Genomic DNA, 20949 nt, shown 5'->3' with positions numbered 1-20949 from the left:
TTCCTCTTAGTACTGTTCTCATTACTCTTTTTATGAGAAAGTCTTGCATCAAACAAAACAGTTTGCCTCGAATTCCTCCTTGATGGTACAGTTTCCATAAAAGTCTTTGGTGTGGTACTGTGTCAAAAGCTTTCTTGAAATCTAAATAGATACTGTCCACCCATCCTTCCCTTTCCTGTATTGTGTTTGTTACTCTGTCATAGTAGCTCAACAGATTAGTAACACATGAATTTCCTTTTCTGAAACCAAACTGTCTTTCTGTTATCATACTGTGTTCTTCTAGGTGATTTACCCAAGCTTTTCTTATAAGCTTTTCTAATACCTTGCTTACAACACTGGTCAGTGATACTGGTCGGTAGTTGAGTGGATTTTGTCTATTTCCTTTCTTGAATAAGGGGACAATATTTGCTTTTTTCCAAATATCAGGTAGTTTACCTTGACTCAAGGATTTCTTGAAAATTAAAAATAATGGTTTACTTAACTCCTTTGCACATTCTCGTAGTACCCAACATGAAATTTCATCAGGACCACTTGCTTTTCCTCTGTCTGATCTACTTAACTCCTCCTGTATTACTTTTTCTGCTATTTGTATGTCTGGTAGTATGTGTGGACATGCATGTTCCACATAGTCCCTCTCAAAATTTTTTTCTTCTGTAAAAACTAATTGCAAATTCTTATTTAGTGCTTCACAAATATCTTTCTCTTGTGTATAAGTGATTCCCTCGTCCATAATGGATTGTATTATATCTTTTACTTTGATTTTGCTTCTGATGTAGCTGTAAAACAGCTTTGGTTGATCACTACTTTTATTTATTATATCCTCCTCAAACTGTTTCTGGGCTTCCCTCCTTATTCTTGTATAATCGTTTCTTGCCTGTTTGTAATTATTATACGCCCTTTCACTATTTTGTCTTCTGTATCTATTCCACAACAAATCTCTTCTTTCTTTTGATTTTTTACATTCTGTATTGAACCATTTCTGTATTTTCCTATCTGCTTCTTTGTGCTGTGGGATGTACTTCTGGACTCCTATTTCATAAAATTCACAGAATTTTTTATATACAGCATTAAAATCTTGTCCTCTAAGCTCATTTTCCCAATCAACTTCTAAGAAATACTTCTTTAGGTCTTGATAATTTCCCTTTTTATAGTTTAGGCTCTTTTTGTAACTGTCATTGCTGTTAACTATGTCATATGCTATCCTGAAGTTATAAATTAGTACTGCATAATCGCTTTTGCCGAGTGGAGGGTGATATATTAAACTGTCAATATCATCTTCTTGCCTAGTAAATATTAAATCTAGCACTGAAGGTACATCAAGTCCTCTTTTTCTGGTGGTTTCCCTCACATGTTGCGTTAGGAAAAACTCTTGCACGAGATCCAGGAGCTTTTGGTCCCAACAGCTTTCTTGGCTAATTATATCTAGAGTATTCCAGTTTATATTTGTATTAAAATCCCCAGTTAGTATAACTCTTTCCGATTTCTCTTCCGTGTGTGTGTGTGTGTGTGTGTATAGCTACTAGCCAGCCTGTGCAGTTGTTGGTTAGCCTTGCCCCACAACATTTATTCCTGTGTCCGGCAGTGACCCACATTATTTGCAGAGGTAATTGTGTGTTCACTGGAAATGGTGGGTTCTGCAGAAGCACTTATTTATGAGACAGTGAGCTTGAAGAAAAATTCGGATTCAAAAACACTATGTCTAAGATGAGTATTACAACTTGATAATGGAACTCAAAGTAGCAGCATGGGCAAAAAATAAATAAAATCGACAGTGTTACATCCTTGGACGTTAAGTAATTCTTCAGTGTGGTGACGTTGAAAATTCGATTTTAAAAAAGTAATGATAGAACTAAAGAACCTGTTTATTTTGTTCACACTGAGGATATGTTTGACACAGTGAAACGTGCCCACATTAATACGGGACACGGCGATGGAGACAAAATGGTCAAAGCTTTGTCAAAATATGATAACGTTACTAGTGGTAAAGTTGAATTGTCCAATTCTGTATATGTTGAATGTCAAAAGAAACGGAAAAGAATTACGACTAAAACTGTTGTTGAACCGAGTTTGTCAAAGGTCTTTGGTACTAGAGCTCATGTTGATTTTGCTGCCATGTAGTCATGTGCCAAAGGAAAATATAAATGGATAAAGGTGTATCAAGATCAACAAATAAAGTACTGCATATTGTGTCCCTTAACTTCAAAACGGATTGCTGAGGGAGCAACTGAAGGATATATTTTTAATTTTTGAGCAACTCAGATTCTACAGAGTGACAGTGGTAATGAATTGACAGCATCAATCATTACGAAACTCAGACTTCTTTGGTCAGACCTGTTAATGGTTCATGGTAAACCAAGGCATCCTAAAATTCCGAGATCAGATGTACACCTTTACTGTGATATATGAGACATGATGATTTCATGGTTAGGTGAGAATGACTCAAGTGACTGATCCATGGAGCACTGGTTTGTGCAGGTCCAAAAGAAGAGCATTTACCATTCTGGGATCAAACAATCCCCATACAAAGCATTCGGTGTTGAGGCCAGAGTAAAACTGCGTTCAACTGCTCTCCCAAAAGAAGTTCTAGAAAGATTTACTTGGAGCTTACACTTCATCCTCAGATTCTGTTCATCCAGTTGATTCACTCAAGGGCTCTGCCAATCCAGATGCTTCACCCTCTGACTCTGTTCATCCAGGTGATTCACACGGAGGTTCTGCCTATCTAGATGCTTCACCCTCTGACTCTGCTTATCCAGGTGATTCACTCGAGGCCTCTGCCAGTCCAAACGGCTCACTTTCTGGCTCACCCAGGTGATTCATCCAGGCTCTCTGGTTATCCAGGTGTTTCACTTTTGGAGTCTGTTCATTTGAATGAATCACCAGAGGGCTCTGCCTACCCAGATGCTTCACCGCGGGCTCTGCTAAAAATTATTCATCCTCGGATTCTGCACGCTATGATTTTTGTGTGGGCGAGTCGACCTCTCCAGATACCAGGCCATCTGACTTAGTCCACACAGATGATTCACCCTGTGACCAGAATCCTCCTAAAAATCTTCAAGTGTTACGAGAAAGCATAGCACTTCAGCAGGCAAAAGCAGCTGCTGATCAGTTAGCACAGGCAGTACGCATGGTGAAATGTAGTCATTTAGATCATTCCCTCTAGTAATCCGGGAGATACTATTACAGTTCCTATCCCATTGGTTGATCGGGGTAAAGGTAATCCCTGTAATGTTTAGGTGTTATCATAGATCGTAATGAAAACGACTTGTATCGAGTAGAAAGGAAAGCAGGAATTAATGGACAGTACAGTGGAAGTACAGTAGAAGAAGTAGAAGATATTTGTACCCAACAGTAGTACAGCCTGCAACGGTGTGTTATAAAAGGAAACAGGACTTCGTCTGGAGGTGCAACATTCATCTAGGTTCGGTGGTCAGGGTTATGCCAAGTGCAAATGTACTGTGAGTAAGAAATAATGCCAAACAAATCACTATAAATGTTATTAAACAGGTGACAAGTTTTCCGGTCTATTTTTAACAAAAAGTAAACAAAAATGTTAAAGCGTCTTTCCTATTACAACTTTCTTTCTGATCGTCAGTATGGGTTCCGCAAGGGATGCTCCACTGGCGATCTTCTCGCCTACCTTTCAGACTCTTGGTCATCCTCCTTTCGGGACTTTGACGAAAGCTTTGCCATTGCACTTGATATCTCAAAGGCTTTCGATCACGTCTGGCATAAATCTTTAATTTCCAAACTGCCCTCTTACGGTCTCTATGCTGCTATCTGTGCCTTTATCTCTAGCTTTCTTTCTGGTCGTTCTACATCTGCTGCTGATATTGTAGGCGGCTACCGTTCTGCTCTTAGAGCTTTCAATAGCGGTGTTCCTCAGAGCTCTGTCATATAACCAACTCCCTTCCTTCTATTCATCAATGATCTTCTAAGCTGTACATCTAACCCTATCCACTCATACTCCGATGGCTCTACCCTCCACCTTTCCATTCGCTTTCCGCAGCGTCCATCTCAGCAGTTACGTCAACAAACAAGGGCTAATGCTATGATGCACCTAATGTCTGATTTGGCTCATATCTCTCATTGGGATAAAAGTAATTTCATTGTTTTTAATGCATCAAAAACTCAGTACTTACATCTACCAACCCGACAAAATCTTCTGCTGGAGTACCCTCTAATTTTTAACAATGTCCAGTTCAATCCTGCATCATCTATAAACATACGTAGGGTTTCATTCGCTCGGGATTTATCTTAGAAAGAACATATTACCTGTCTTGTAAAATCTGCTTCCAAGAGATTAGGTGTGCTTAGCCGACTCCGTGCCTTCTATACCCCTGCACAGCTGTTGACTTATACACGGGTTTTATTTTCCCCTATGTAGAGTACAGCTCTCAAGGTTGGGAGGCTCCCCACATGCAGCTCTACTCAACAAGGTGAAGTCAAACTCTTTTCGTCTCATTAACTCTCCTTCTCTTACTGGCTCCCTTGAACCTTGGCCTCTTCACCGCACTGTTGCATCTTTACCTCTTGTCTGTCGCTACTTCAATGGTTACTTCTCTGAACTGTCTGCTTGCATCCCTTCACCACTACGGCGGGCGCGTAGCACCTGTCTAACAACAAATTCTCATCCCTTTTCTGTCCAACTCTCTAACGCAAGGGTTAACCGTTACTTCCACTCCTTCATACAGTTATGTAACAGGTCAACTCCGGAAGTGTCTCCCTCTGTCTGTATTTCCTACCGCCTATGATCTCCAGACTTTCAAGCGCAGTGTGTCCAGGCATCTCGAAATGAACGGATCTTGAATTTGGTTCATTGTTACCTTGTTTTTGTTTTTTCTTAGAAGGAACAATTTGCGGCCTCATGACTTTTGGTTCCTTCTTCCTTGCCAAAAAAAGAAAAAAAAAGAAAAAAGAAAAAAGCAGGTGCCACTCTAGTTTGACCTGTGTGACTGAAAACTGAATACATCACATGGTGCCAACAAAGGTGATTGTATGGTCATGTTAACCTAGGATTTAGAAAATAAAATTATGCCCCAAAATATTGTTTTATTTACCTATAACTGTCAGTATAACAGACCAGTAATAACCCAAATAATCTAACAGGCAGTTTACCCACACCAGGATTTATATTAATCAATATGGTAAGGAAATAGACCAAAAGTTTAGTCACTTTGTACACTTTCTGCAATATCCAGCTGATTTGTAGAGTGACTGCGAATCAGGCAATTCACAAATTGCCTGAAAACGTCATTCACTTTACAAATTGTCGGGATTTAGATATTGACTGTAACACGCGCACACACACACACACACACACACACACACACACACACACACACACACACACACACACACACACACACACATTTATATCTATATCTGTCTATGTAAATAAAAAATAAATAAATAAACAAATAAATATATAGATAAATAATTTCAAGGACAAAGACAAGACAGAACAATAACCTCCTATGTCCCTTGTTCTTGTTGCAAACGAAAATGTAAGATATTAGAGAGGACTAATTGTATGTGCGTTAGTGGATTCAGACTCTATGTCCCATGGCGCTAGCAGAAGTCCGCCGGAAGGGTGATGCCCCCAGTGTGCGAACTCTCAAAGGCCTACTCAGGTTCATCGATACCATATTAAGTTTATGAACCACGTTTTACCGGGAATAAGAGACTTCGTATCACCTCTTACTTAGCGACAATTAACACTCTTTGGAATATTATTTGTATTGTATCAGTAACTCACAAGAAGACAGTAAAGTGTAATATGCTATATTAATTGCCAAAGAAGAAATATTACGAAATCTCAAGTCACTTGGAACAGGACCCAGTAAACTGCACCAGATGCAATGTCATTTTCATTGATGTCACACCTGTATATTTTCTTACTGTTCATCATCATCATCATCATCATCTGGATCTCCTTTCCCACCCAAGGGCAGAGTGAGGAGTAGCAGTGTCCAGACAGCCCAGATTTGCTCAGCCCAATGGGCCACGCTTCCATTACCTCATCATTCAAGCCCCTGGAAGCCTGGCTTCATCGGATACGCCAAAAAACATTCACCATGTTCTGTAGCTTCACACAGTCGTATCCGATAGAGTCAATCCGGACGCTGCCTCGTTAAAAGGGGTGCCCATCCCTGATCATGCACTTCTCCTCACAACATTCATCCAGCCAGCTCGATCTTCTATCAGTTCCCCAGCCTCACCGACTTCCAAACCTCTCTTCCTCACACACTCGTCCACCAATTCTCTCCACCTTCTCCTTGGGCTACCTCGCCTCCTCCCTTCTTCGATTTCACTCAGATATACCTTTTTCACCACTCTATTGATATCCATTCTCTCCACATGACCATACCATCTCAGTACACTCTCTTCGATTCTGGTGTCCACCGACTTCCTCACTCCAAATCTTTCACGAATCACATTATTTCGTATCCTATCCACCCGCTATACTCCACATACATTCCTCAGCAGTCCCATCTCCACTGCTCTTACTCTTGACTTTTCATTTTCATGCCACACCATAGTCTCACATCCATATGTTAAAGTTGGCACTAACACTCCTTCATGTAAGCCTCGTGCAGCTGCAACACTCAAGCTTCTGTTTCTTATCAAGGCCTTCATTGCACCAGCTACTTTTCTTCCTTGTATCACTCTACTTCCAACTTTTGCACATTTTCCTCTCTTTTCTATCACTGTACCCAGGTATTTGAACTCTCTCACTAATTCCAGTCTCTCTCCATTCACTGTAACATCGCACTGAGAGTCACCTTCTCTCTCAGTAACCATCACTTTACTCTTTTCTACATTTACTCTCAAGGCACGACGTCCACAAACATCAGCAAAACTCTGCACTAGCCTACCAAGTTCTTGTCCGGTTCTTGCAAGCAGTACTCCATCATCAGCATACAACTAATTTGAGATATTCCATCCATCATCATTCATTACCAACGCCATCCCTCTCACCATTATTCGTGTTTTTACTTCTCTCATCACCCCATTCATACGTATATTGAACAACTGTTTTTGATTATATTACAAAACATTCAGGCTCCTGTTACTGATGTTAGCTGAATTAAATCGCCCGATATTGTCTGAAATGGAATACTAGAGTTCACTTTATCGTAACAGGATTTAGGTTTCTGTGATTCACTGTCACCTGAATGAAGATCATCTGTTGTTACCAGTAAAATAATAAATGAGTTTCCAGACCATAAAGGATTACACCAAAAGATGAAATAGTTGGAGAATATTACTAAGAACATAACTTTACGTTCACTATAATAGAGACCGCTGACCACTTCTGTACTTAGACACACACACACACACACACACACACACACACACACACACACTTGCACAGAATATACAGTACATATATATTTGAGGCACTTGAGAGGAACCTACGCCCAGCGGCACCGTTATTCTGGGTGGAGAGAAGCAAATATATATGTTCGTAAATCAAACTTCCCTGTGTCCTGCAAGGGGGGTCCAGGTTCATCCTGGTGGGGCGTCAGCACTAGCTTGGAGGCAAGGCAGGGGGAAACATATGTAATGGGGTCTATACAAACCCGCTTTGCTTAAGGGTAAAGTGGGGATCGTCTCTTTGGCTCAGTGGTAACATGTGCGCTTTTGAAGCGCGAGGGTCTGAGGTAGAATCTCGGTCAATCCTGTGTGATTAATTTGTTAAGTTTCAATTCTGTCATTACACAAAAAAATAAAGTCTGCTGAACTAATGTGTATGTGTGTGTGTCATTATACAGTATGAATATTGAGAAAGTTTGCATAGTTGATATACAAGCATATGCTAAAGTGAAGTAGGCAAAACGAATCACGAAACAAGGGGTGCTGCGTAGTCTCCCATGCTATTTTGAACACGATTCCTAGAAAACGTATTATTGATTAGGAAATTAAGTTACCACCAATTCCCATTCATAACCACTGTTACACCATAGAAATTTGTTGATAAGCCGAGAACGACGCGTAAACAGGCCAGCTTTGACTGGCTTCTCAATCATTTAGTGATTAGTCTTACTGTCTGAATCATTATCTGTCACTGACTCTGTAGTTGTCAGTCTGCCACTGACTCACTGACTGATCGCTGACTGTCTCACTCTTCTCTGACTGGCAGCCACGCACAAGCGCACTCTGTCCGTTAGTGTCTAATACTGAACTGAATTCTCACTGGCAGTTGTACACTCACTTACTCCGTTCGTTACTTTCAGGCTAAATAAACTCTGGCACACACTGCCAGCCCAGAACACTCCAGAGCCTAGGAGAGAATTCTCATTTTCTCTTGCAATAATGTATATTCTAATGCCTAGAAGGGAACTAAATCTTTCCCAAGCAACAGTACAGTAAATTAACGATGCACAGTAACAAAAATGACAAGAACTAATTAATGGGTAAGAGAGCAAGTAAAGAAAAGACATACCAATATCTCCAGATATAAAACGTTAACCTAATCTCACAGCATAACACATAATTTCTAGAATGTTCCCCACATCTCCAGCAATAAACAGCAGCCTAATCCTACCGGCATAACACTATACTTTGTTCACTTTAACTAGGAGTAAAATTGCCTTCTCTCCGTCTTGACTGCTGAGTTACAGCACAACATTAACACATGAAAATGGTGTTAGTCACATAGAATTGCCATAAAAAAAGAAGTAGAACCATAATATTGTTTTATTCTGCCGCTGAACTACGGGAAACACGCTTCAAAAGGACGAAAATCTCCGCTTACTTAAAATGAATGCACAACAGATAGGCTAGAAAAGTCCGGCAGCAAAAGCAAGATTATAGGAAGTACCTTCAAATGTTGTCTATAGTTTTGTTCTTGGTGTCATTTGAATGCTAAGAATGTGTAGATTAAGAATTATAGGGTGCCCTCTTACCTTTGAGCATTTTGAGTAATTTAAGATGGCGTCAAAGATGTGCTGAAGTGATGCTTGAAAAAACTAACAAAATGTATAGAAATAGTACAGTTTCCATTATTTCCATGAATGACTTGACAATGCTACTATTTTGCTTATACAAATGCTTTTCTGATCAGTCATTTAAATCAAGTTAGTAAATGAAATGGCAAAATAATGGTTTCACAACACTGGCTCGATGCATTATTGCATGCTTGCTTCTGCTGTACTCATTATTCCTGTAAGTTTATCCTACTTTTGAGTTGCTAACACTTTTTTTTTTTTCAGGCATCTTGTATATTGACTGGTAATGACTGGTGGTGGCAGTATTGAATAATGCTTTCATGGTCATAGTAATTTCTGCAGACGAAAATGAAAAGGTACAAGCATTATATCAATGTACCTGTCTAATAAAATCATGTTTGACTACTCAGTTAATTATCAACTAATTGAATTTAACTTTAAGGCAGAAAAATTGTGCAATGTCTGGTGGTGGAGTTGGTGGATGAGTAGTATGTAGTATGTGGTGCAATGTGAATTCTTAATATCGCAAGGATGAAAAATGACTGACCGCTTCTGTTATTTCGCATTAAATTTACAACTGCCATGCTAAACAAGACCGACTGATTGAACGTGGTTCCAGTAGGATTAGCATTAATATTAGGTGCAGCAAAATTTACAAACAACTCACAAAGGTGAGGGCAGTGTATGCATAATGGTGATGCCCAAGATAGAGATGCAATGAGAATGAAACTCCAGATGGTCATTTATCCCCTTGATCAGGAGCAACACCCTGGGAACACTGAGAATATAATCACAGGAAGAGTAGGTCTGCTTTCCATGAATATACAGTACACAGTTCATTGGCAATGGTATACAGCAAATGCAGAAGTTTGAAAGTCGGTGGCCTCATGGGTTCTATAACACTACCGAAAACAGAGCCACAATCTAGCTATCACAAAGAAGCATGTGAAAACTGATGAAGTAAAAGTATTTGACCCTTCACTCAGTTACCTTTAATAGGATTACAGGCAAGTTCTCGTGACGCAGACATTCGCAGTGTTCTAGCACATGAATTGGCACCTGTGCCAACATCTATGTTCACAGACACAGGGGAAATGCACATCACCAAGGCGAAAGCTACTCTGAAGAAGCAGTGGCAAGTCCAAGTATCTGCCATGATAACAAGCAGCGAAGACGCTGCTGTAATCGATGGCTCTGCTTTACTTTGGGTGGTCCACTGGCCAGCTGGTGGAGCAGTTGGAAACTACATTCAGCACTTCAAGTGTCTACTATAGAGGCGTTTCTCAGCACGAGACGTGTACCTGGTATTTGATCGATATTTTGACTTCAGCATCAAAGCCACAATCAGGTCATCTTCATCTAGGACAAGGACGCAAGTAGAGTTCATAAGCTTGGTCTGGATACAGCATTACCACCACAGAAGGTGGTTCTGGGTGGTGCAGAAAGCAAGGTCCAACTCATAGATATCATATGCTTGGAACTGAGGAATGATTCTGAATTCCAACAGACGGGCCTTCAAAAAATCACAAATTAGTAATAACAGGTCAAACGACAACTCCCACTGAAATCAGTAATGGTGGTGTGATGGTACATAGTCATGACATAGATACTACCCATGAAGAGGCTGATGTTATCATCCTACAACTTCACTTTCTTCAAGACTCTCCATAAGGAACTGCTGTAATCTCAGATAATACAGATTGTTTTATCCTCCTGTTGCATTACTATTTGACAGAAAGTATCACTGCAACGATAATCATGGAATCACCGATCAAAGACTGAGCTGTTATTGACATAAAAAAGACAGCTGACAAGCATGAAGAATAACAGAATTTGCTTGTTGCTCATGTGTTGTCTGAATGTGACACTGGGTTCTAGTTATGGTATTGGGAAAGGTGCTGCGCTAAAGGCATTGCGTTCATTTAGTAGCTTATATCATGCAGTTCAGGAGCAGAATAAGACAGTTCCTTTCCACAGCACTTCTTCGTGACTGTACTTCTGTCACACTAACTTAGCCCAGATTTTGTCCTTTTGCAGCTTATTTTAATAGTTCAGTGGAAGTATCAGACAGTTCTACGGCTCTATGTTATTTATATTGCAGTACTTCGTGACCCATACCATATTCAAGTATTATTATATTGCTACAACTCAGCATTCAAGATGGAGCGATGGCAGTTTTAGGCAAAGGTGGAGTAAAATGGGTATAGTATCCTATTCTAGCGTTTTATCTGTTGTAAGAACCAACGATCCAAGATGTACATATATAGGAATTTTAGGTCAAGTTAGAGTAAAACGAGTACAGTTTAAGTTTCGTTATTGCAGGAAGGTCAAGGAACGGAAATTATATACGAGTGCATCCGAAATTCTCTACTAAATTGCAAGATTCCACGCCCTTACAAACTTATAGATAAAATGCTGCCATGCCTCCTGTTCATCTACGAGTTAATAAGACTTAGAAAAAAAAAAATGGCTGCTACATAATCGATCTGGACTGAAGGACTGCAGATTCATCCATGTCTCTGTTTTGACTTCTGATTTATAATTAGTGGTTAGTAATAGTATATGGTATATATTCTGTCCATATTGACCCGGTAAACAATTGCCATCTGTCACTCTTAAATACTGAGCTGTTAAGAGCTAACACCAGAATATGGTGCCAGTTACATCATTGCGGATTTTTTTTTTTTTTTAATCCGTCCCCGTCCCGGAGGGGCTCGGGAATGAGTATTGTTTTCACTCTGTTTGTCTGTTTGTTTATTTGTCTGTCTGTCTGTCTGCCTTCTGTCTGTCTGTCTGTTAACAACTTTATGCGAAAACTACTTGTGCGATTTTGACTAAAATTACAGGTATGATGGGCTATGACCTTCCGATCACCAGCTTAAATTTGGGGCCAAATTGGGCCCAGGCCCAAGCTGTAGGGCGAAAAAAAAAAAAAAAAAAAAAAAAAACAGGGAAAGGTAAAAATCGTTTTCTTCGCCATAACTCCTTCAAATTCGTCATATCGACATGAAACTAAAACCTAAAGGTGCATCTTTCATATCTGCATTCTATAACATGCCTCATTACATCAGGGGTAACCCCCCCAATTAGCGGTAGGGGAGTCAATGTCAGGTGGGTCGGGCCCAAAATTTCAAATGGGCATAAAATAGTCAATTTTCACCCGATTTACTCCAAATTTGATATGTGACATCTTTGACTAGATATCCTGTTGTGTTTATACATCAACACTAAAATGACTGCCGGGGACTGGTTTGCTGTGCCTTGGCATTGCTTCTTGTTTAGGTTCTTTATTTATCGTTCAGTACAAGCTCCAACACTCTGGGGAACATTGTCGATAAGACCAAGTAGGGAAGGGTGCGTGAGAGCAAAGGGTTACATTGCCACATGTATGGTATAAAAGGTATAGAAACATTTATCATTACAGGCACAGTAATGAACAAAAAGATAAAATGAGACATACATGGGACAAAGTTGTTGCAGTAAATATCACTAAAAGTTTAGGAATGAGCAAAGGGATACATTGGCACACACTTCAGTACATACATATGCAGAGAGAAGGCACAAATGCACACATACATACAAGTATACATCTATACATATACGTATATATTCACGCACATGTTGCCGTAGAAATACTGTATGTACAGGACAGGTACGGAGGTATAAAGATATGGGTATGGTTACAGACATGCATACATATGTACTGTATACGCTACATGGACATATACCAGCATCTGTTACATATTCAACTATACATATACAGGGAGACATATGTACATATACATTCTAAATAGATACATATACATAGTCACAAACACCGGTAGGTAGACAGACAGAAACGTTACGCATTAGAAAGTTATCTCTCGATTCAAAACGCAGCACAAGGACAATACATGCACATGCACCTGACGTGTGCGTGTGTGCACAACACACAGACACAGACACAGACACACACACACATACACACACACACACACACACACACACACACACACACACACACACACACACACACACACACACACACACACACATACATACATACATACACACACACACACACACATACATACATACATACATACACACACACACACACACACACATATATATATATATATATATATATATATATATATATATATATATATATATATATATATATATATATATATATATATATATATATAGTTTTGCCTGGAAAAGACGTATCAACGTTATGATGTACAGCATCTTTATTAATCCAAACGTTTCGGAGACACAATCACCATCATCAGTGGATCTAAAAGTTTAAATGACAACAATCATCGATCAATGTCAGGAGAAATATATAACTTGTGTTTTTTCAAAGGTACAAAACATAAGCTTACATAAAAAAGAAGGGAAAAAAAATGGAAGCGATATAAAAAGGGGTAAGGTATAAAAGTTGTATGTTTAATCCTTGGAAAATCAGAAATTCGGGACAAAGGCTAACTGTGCTAAACATATATTAGGGGGAGGCTGTGGCTCAATTGGTAGAGAGGTGGCCTGCAGTTCAACCGGACCCAGGTTCAAATCCCCGCTGGGGCAGGGAACTGTTTAAGGATTTGAATTTCATTAAATCAGACTTTACCGATCTACCAGAAGACCAGCCGACATGTCGTAAAAATACCCCCGCTAATACCAATACACCAGTCCTGTATGAGACAGCCCTAGCATGTATTCAATATGGACGGTGGGTGTTAGCGCCTAAGTGGTGACATGGAGAGAGGTGTATGGTATGTAGGAAAACTACTGGGCCTTGAGAGCGGGCTGTGAAGTCTATGCGCAGGGTCGGACACATCTATCTATCTATCTATTGCCAGACGCCTCAATCCCGTTTGGGGTGGCCACAAATAAATCGCCTCCAAGTCGCCCTGTCCCCTGCCATTTCACTCCCCTCCTCCCAACTCCCACCCCCCTTTCTCATATACCTCTCCACCCCATCCCTCCATCTCATCCTCGGCCTCCCCCTCCCTCTTTCCCCTTCCACCTCACTCACATACACTCTCTTCGTCAGTCTTTCACCCTCCATCCTCTCCACATGGCCAAACCACCTCAGTATGTTCCTCATAACGCTTCCTATCACATCCACATCAACACCACAACGCTCCTTTATATCCTCATTCGTCAGCCTGTCTCTCCATGTGACTCCACAGGCTCCTCTTAAATAACTCATTTCCACTGCTCTCACTCTTGACTTGTGTCCTTCCAACAACGTCCAAGCTTCACTTCCGTACGTTAGAGTTGGTATCACAATACTGCCATGTAGTAACTTTTTCACTTCCATGCTCACTTCCCTGTTTCTTATCACTGCTTTCAAAGAACCAGCAACCTTTCTTCCCTGCTGTACCCTTTCAAGCACTTCACCCTCCAAACCTCCATCCTTAGTCATCACACTACCCAAGTACTTAAACGTACTCACATTTTCCAATTCTTCACCATCCAACCTCGCTGTACATTCACTGATTTCACCTCTCTCAAAGACCACCACTTTACTCTTCCCTACATTCACCTTTAGATTCCGTTTCTCACACACTCTCCCAAACTCATCCACCAAGCCTTGCAGCTCCCCTTCGTCTTCACTCAACAACACAGTATCATCTGCAAACAACAGCACAGGGAGTTTCCAAACACTATCCTCTCTCACCAGGGCCACTCCAACATCCACTACCCTACCTTGTACCTCTTTTATTACCCTATCCATGTACAGATTGAACAACCATGGAGACATGACACATCCCTGTTTCAACCCAACTTTCAAAGAGAAAAATTCACTTAGTTCACCAACCACACGCACTGCAGCCTTCGCACCATCGTACATACTCTTCACAGCATTCAACAACTTCCCATCTACTCCATATATTCTTAACACTTTCCACAATCCTTGTCTATCCACCCTGTCATATGCTTTCTCCAAATCCATGAAAGCCGCATACAACTTCTTTCCCTTCTCTAGAAACTTTTCCACTAAAGATCTGAGAATGAATATCTGATCTACACAACCTCTTCCCTTCCTAAAGCCTCCCTGTTCTTCTCCAACTAATTCCTCTGTTCTTTCTCTAACTCTGTCAATAAGTATCCTACCATACACTTTTCCTATTATACTAAGAAGACAAATACCCCTATGATTACCACACACTTCTTTTTCCCCTTTTCCTTTGTACAAGGGAATAATTATACCTGACTTCCAATCCTCTGGGACTCTACCTTCCTCCCAGGCCAATCTGCACATCTTCCACATCCATTTTACTACTATCTCTCCCCCATGCTTCAGCATTTCACCACACACTCCATCAATTCCTGGGGCTTTCCCTGATTTAACTTTCTTCATTGCTTCCACAACTTCTATCCTACTGATTTCTTCCTGTCTTCTCACCTCCCTCCTTCTCCCAGCCATTCCCCAGCCACTTATACTCGCATTACTTCCATCCTCCACGTTCAACAATTCCTTAAAGTGTTCTCTCCATCTGCTCACTTTTTCTCCCTTCTCCACTAGTAATCTACCATTTTTATCTTTCACTCCCCTGCTAACTTCACTTCCACCCTGTCTTACTCTTTTCACCTCTCTCCAGAACATTTTCTTACAGTCCCTCCACTTTACACTCAAATTCCTTCCAAATTCCTCATCCACTTTCTTCTTACTCTCTCTTACTAATCTTTTCACCTCTCTCTTTCTTTCTACATATAACTCTCTCTTCCGCCTCTCAACCTCTTCCACGCCCCTATTCCTCATCCATTCATTGTATGCTTTCTTCTTTTGTGCCACAGCCTGTTTCACCTCTTCAGTCCACCACGCTGTTCCTTGCACCCCCCTCCGTCTTCTCTTCCTTCCACACACCACATCACATGCTGCACAAATTTCTTCTGTAAATATTCTACACACACCTTCCACGTCCCCCATCTGCTCCAATTCATATTTGCCCAATCGTTCCTCCACTTCTCTCCTATACTCTGCCTTTTTCTCATCCTCTTGTAACCTTTCCACTCTCCTTGCAACTACTCCTTCCTCTCGTCTTTCCCTTCTTCTTTTCCTCCATCTTACTTGAACTTTAATTCTGGCCACCACCAAGTAGTGGTCAGAAAGTCCACTCCCCCAACCTCTATAAACTCTTGCATCCAATATACATCTTCGCATCCTTTCATCCACACACACATAATCAATCATTGCCTTCCTTTCATTCAGTTCACCACCCACCCTTCTCATCACTCGCCATGTATACCTGTGGATCATTTTATGCCTGAAGAGGGTATTGGCTATCACCAACCCCCTCCCAGCACAAATGTCCACTAACGCACTGCCATTCTCATCTATCTCAGCAGGCACACCCCACTCACCAACTATTCCATCCACCTTCACATTCCCAACTTTACCATTCATATCACCAATAAAAACACTCTCTCATTCCTTCCAAACTTTTCCATGCACACTTCCACATTTGTCCAGAACTCTTCTCTCACTCTTCTAGCACGATCTTGCGTTGGTGCATACACACACACAATCGCCCACATTTGTATTCCAACTTTCAACTTTACCCACACAATCCTTGATCCAACTGATCCATACTGTCTTATGCTCCTCTTCCATCTTTTACTCACAACTATACAAACTCCTTCCTTTGCCCTCTCATTCTCACCTACTCCTGCACATATACCCCATCCATACTCCCATTCTCTCACACATAATATATATATATATATATATATATATATATATATATATATAAGAGTAGGACTTGACCTGTTAAAGTAGTTGCTGCGTGAACAGTGGGGTAGCTCTAGTCGAGTTATTGAGACTGGGTCGTATTTTATTAATCAGGATAGATTCGGCAGTGATGAGGTCAGAGTAGGAGTGACATGAGGTTAGTATCTGAAAATCTGCTGAAGAGAAAGGGTGATCAGAAAGGTGAGAATGCTCTCTGATAGAAGAATATGAGGGTTTAGAGAGGAACCTTCCAGTCCAAGTGGATTTACCTTGGTGCTCAAGAATTCGGTGGTGCAGCCAGCGTGAGGTCGACCCCACGTATCTAGGAGGACAGCTAGAACATGAAAATAAATAAACCACATTGGACCGGAGGTTAGTATGATGACAGGATGAATGCTTATGAAAGCTACCTACAGTGTTCTTGTTTGTTAAGATTATCTTAAAATTAATTTGTGGATAACAATCACGGAGAAGTTTGTTTAGTATTGTCCTAATTTCGTAACTTAATGAACCTAAGTATGGGAACTTGATATACAAACACTCCTTATCTACAGTGTGAACAGGCCTGATTGAGGAAAACTTTGAATTTAAAAACCTGCTCAATAGTTTCTCGAAAACACTGATGGGGTACTATTTATTGGCAAAATAGGTTCTTAAGAAACAAATTTCGGAGTGGAAAGTAAGCCAAGAGGAACAACACTTGTACGCTCTGTTGAACAACGTTGTAATACTGTTGATCTTAAAACTGTACGGGATGTAACTGAGGAAGTTTGTGCCTAGGCCAGTGAAAGTAGGCTTCCGGTAAACACTCGTGGATAAATGAGAGGCCACCATAAACAAATTTGGCTTAATAACTGTCCCATTGATTTTAAACCCATTTTTTACCGAAGGTACATGGACAACACTTTCGTTATATTTAAAAACCCTGCTGATATTCATAAATATATGGATTATATAATCTCCCAACATCCCAGCATAAAATTCACTCATGAAGCTGAAAAACATAAACGCCTTCCGTTCCTGGACATTCTAGTTAACAATCACTCTTATTTATCCACGAGTGTTTACCGGAAGCCTACTTTCACTGGCCTAGGCACAAACTTCCTCAGTTACATCCCGTACAGTTTTAAGATCAACAGTATTACAACGTTGTTCAACAGAGCGTACAAGTGTTGTTCCTCTTGGCTTACTTTCCACTCCGAAATTTGTTTCTTAAGAACCTATTTTGCCAATAAATAGTACCCCATCAGTGTTTTCGAGAAACTATTGAGCAGGTTTTTAAATTCAAAGTTTTCCTCAATCAGGCCTGTTCACACTGTAGATAAGGAGTGTTTGTATATCAAGTTCCCATACTTAGGTTCATTAAGTTACGAAATTAGGACAATACTAAACAAACTTCTCCGTGATTGTTATCCACAAATTAATTTTAAGATAATCTTAACAAACAAGAACACTGTAGGTAGCTTTCATAAGCATTCATCCTGTCATCATACTAACCTCCGGTCCAATGTGGTTTATTTATTTTCATGTTCTAGCTGTCCTCCTAGATACGTGGGGTCGACCTCACGCTGGCTGCACCACCGAATTCTTGAGCACCAAGGTAAATCCACTTGGACTGGAAGGTTCCTCTCTAAACCCTCTTATTCTTCTATCAGAGAGTATTCTCACCTTTCTGATCACCTTTTCTCTTCTGCAGATTTCACTGGTTTACAAAAAATTTGAGGCAAGCATGAAATTAGGTGTTCTAATCTAATTTTGGGGTGCTGATTTCAGATTCGAAATAGGTTTTCACTCATCACCTCTAGTTTTTTAGATATACATGTATACATGTACTTACATGTATACATATAGGCCTAGACCCAAAATATTCGCCAAAAATCCATTTACCGTCCTATTTTCTTGGAACTTGGTTTAAAACGCGCACCACAACAAGCTCAAACATGTCAAGCACTACACGCAGAAGGACTGGGGGTCTAGGAGCACTTTCGTGCCTGGGAAACACAGTGCCCAAGAAAATCCTCTGGTGGACATGAACAAGATGCTTTTTCCCCCTCTTCATATCAAGCTTGGCCTTATGAAGCATATCGTGAAGGCCATGGACAAGGATGGCGCTGCCTTCCAGCACCTGTGCACTCTGTTCCCAGCTCTCAGTTCTGCTAAGTTGAAGGATGGCATCTTCATCGGACCTCAGATCCGGGAGGTGCTGAAGGTTGAGGTATTCGAGGGGAAGCACACCTTGAAGGAATTAAGAGCATGGGAAGCATTTAAGGTAGTCTGCCATGGCTTCCTTGGTAACACACGGGCACTAGATTACCAAGAGCGTGTCGAGAAGTTATTGCAGGCTTATTAGGATATGGGGTGCCGAATGTCTCTCAAGATTCACTTTCTCCACTCCCACCTCAACTTCTTCCCCCAGAACCTCGGAGCAGTAAGTGACGAACATAGGGAAAGGTTCCACCAAGATATTACTAAGATGGAGAGCAACTACCAAGGCAAGTGGAACCCCAGGATGATGGGGGACTTCTGCTGGATGCTCCTGCGCGACATCCCGGAGGCAAAGTACACCAGATCGTCCAAAAAAACTCACTTCTGACTGTCTGTAGTACTATGGTGTGTATATATGCTTATATCCAAGTAATGGTAATATTTAGTTCTGTCAGTGTTCTGTGTCTGTTTTGTTTCGTTCTGTAATATGCCATTTTAATACATGAAATAAACTCATTATATTATAAATAGATGCATCATAATAAAAAAAAAGGGGGATATGTGAAAGCAAAAAAACTAGAGGCGATAGAGCAAAACTGTTTAGAAATTTGAATTAAGCATATCAAACTTAGTCAAAAACACCTATTCACATGCTTGCCTCAGATTTTTTTTATTTTTTTATTTTTTTTTTGTAAACCAGTTTGATTTTCAGATACTAACCTCATGTCACTCCTACTCTGACCTCATCACTGCCGAATCTATCCTGATTAATAAAATACGACCCAGTCTCAATAACTCGACTACAGCTACCCCACTGTTCACGCAGCAACTACTTTAACAGGTCAAGTCCTACTCTTTATATATATATATATATATATATATATATATATATATATATATATATATATATTTATATATATATATATATATATATATATATATATATATATATAAAATGTGTCCGACTCTGCGCATAGACTTCACAGCCCGCTCTCAAGGCCCAGTAGTTCTCCTACATACCATACACCTCTCTTCATGTCACCGTTTCGGCGCTAACATCCACCGTCCATATTGAATACATGCTAGGGCTGTCTCATACAGGACTGGTGTATTGGTATTAGCGGGGGTATTTTTACGACATGTCGGCTGGTCTTCTGGTAGATCGGTAAAGTCTGATTTAATGAAATTCAAATCCTTAAACTGTTCCCTGCCCCAGCGGGGATTTGAACCTGGGTCCGGTTGGACTGCAGGCCACCTCTCTACCGACTGAGCCACAGCCTCCCCCTAATATATGTTTAGCATAGTTAGCCTTTGTCCGGAATTTCTGATTTTCCAAGGATTAAACATACAACTTTTATACTTTACCGCTTTTTATATCGCTTCCATTTTTTTTTTCCTTCTTTTTTATGTAAGCTTATGTTTTGTACCTTTGAAAAAACACAGGTTATATATTTCTCCTTACACTGATCGATGATTGCTGTCTTTTAAACTTTTAGATCCACTGATGATGGTGATTGTGTCTCCGAAACGTTTGGATTAATAAAGATGCTGTACATCAGAACGTTGGTACTACTTTTCCAGGCAAAAAAAAAAAATATATATATATATATATATATATATGTCATAAAGGACTAAATGTCATAAAAGACTTTGTGGTTCCTTTGTGGTTGAGTTATATATATATATATTAGACTTGTGGACGAGCGGTTATTATACTGGAGTAGCTTGTAGTAGATAATCTTCTTTCCCATTTGTCATGTAGTGACAGGAGAGGTAAAGAGTAGTATGGGACTATTTTTATTTGTCTTGGAAATATTAACAAGTCTCTCACACAGAGTGAAGTATAGAGTCCAGTCCCGCTAGCTATCTATCTGTCTCGCTCTCTCTGTCTCTCTCTCAAGTTGCCAAGCCCTTCTCCCTGCGACCTGTCTCTTCTAAGGCCTGTCTCCTTCTCCTCCTGCCTGTTCTGTGGCTAACCTCCTTCTGAGCTCTCTTTCCTACATTCTGGTGTAGCAGGGGTGTGTCACGTGTGTTCCTTGTGAATGGAAAGTTCTAGAAGCCTGTGTG

General features: G+C 40.4%; 1 protein-coding gene across 1 annotated transcript in view; it reads left to right on the top strand.

The window, feature by feature from the left end:
- The window catches only part of LOC145398018 (sodium- and chloride-dependent glycine transporter 1-like), a 49735-nt gene extending 39507 nt beyond the window's left edge, over positions 1-10228 (top strand). Inside the window, exons 13-15 of the mRNA XM_080270983.1 lie at positions 2622-2811; positions 2902-3130; positions 9962-10228. Coding sequence (XP_080127109.1) covers positions 2622-2811; positions 2902-3130; positions 9962-10228 — 686 coding nt within the window. The remainder of the gene's footprint in view (positions 1-2621; positions 2812-2901; positions 3131-9961) is intronic.
- The last annotated feature ends 10721 nt before the right edge of the window (positions 10229-20949 follow it).

The sequence above is a fragment of the Coenobita brevimanus genome, chromosome 44 (genome assembly GCF_032717465.1).
Source record: "Coenobita brevimanus isolate Jiangsu-jjx chromosome 44, ASM3271746v2, whole genome shotgun sequence".
In the NCBI taxonomy this organism is placed as follows: domain Eukaryota; kingdom Metazoa; phylum Arthropoda; class Malacostraca; order Decapoda; family Coenobitidae; genus Coenobita; species Coenobita brevimanus.
The sequence above is the reverse complement of the archived record's forward strand: the minus strand, read 5'-3'. Positions and strand labels throughout refer to the sequence as shown.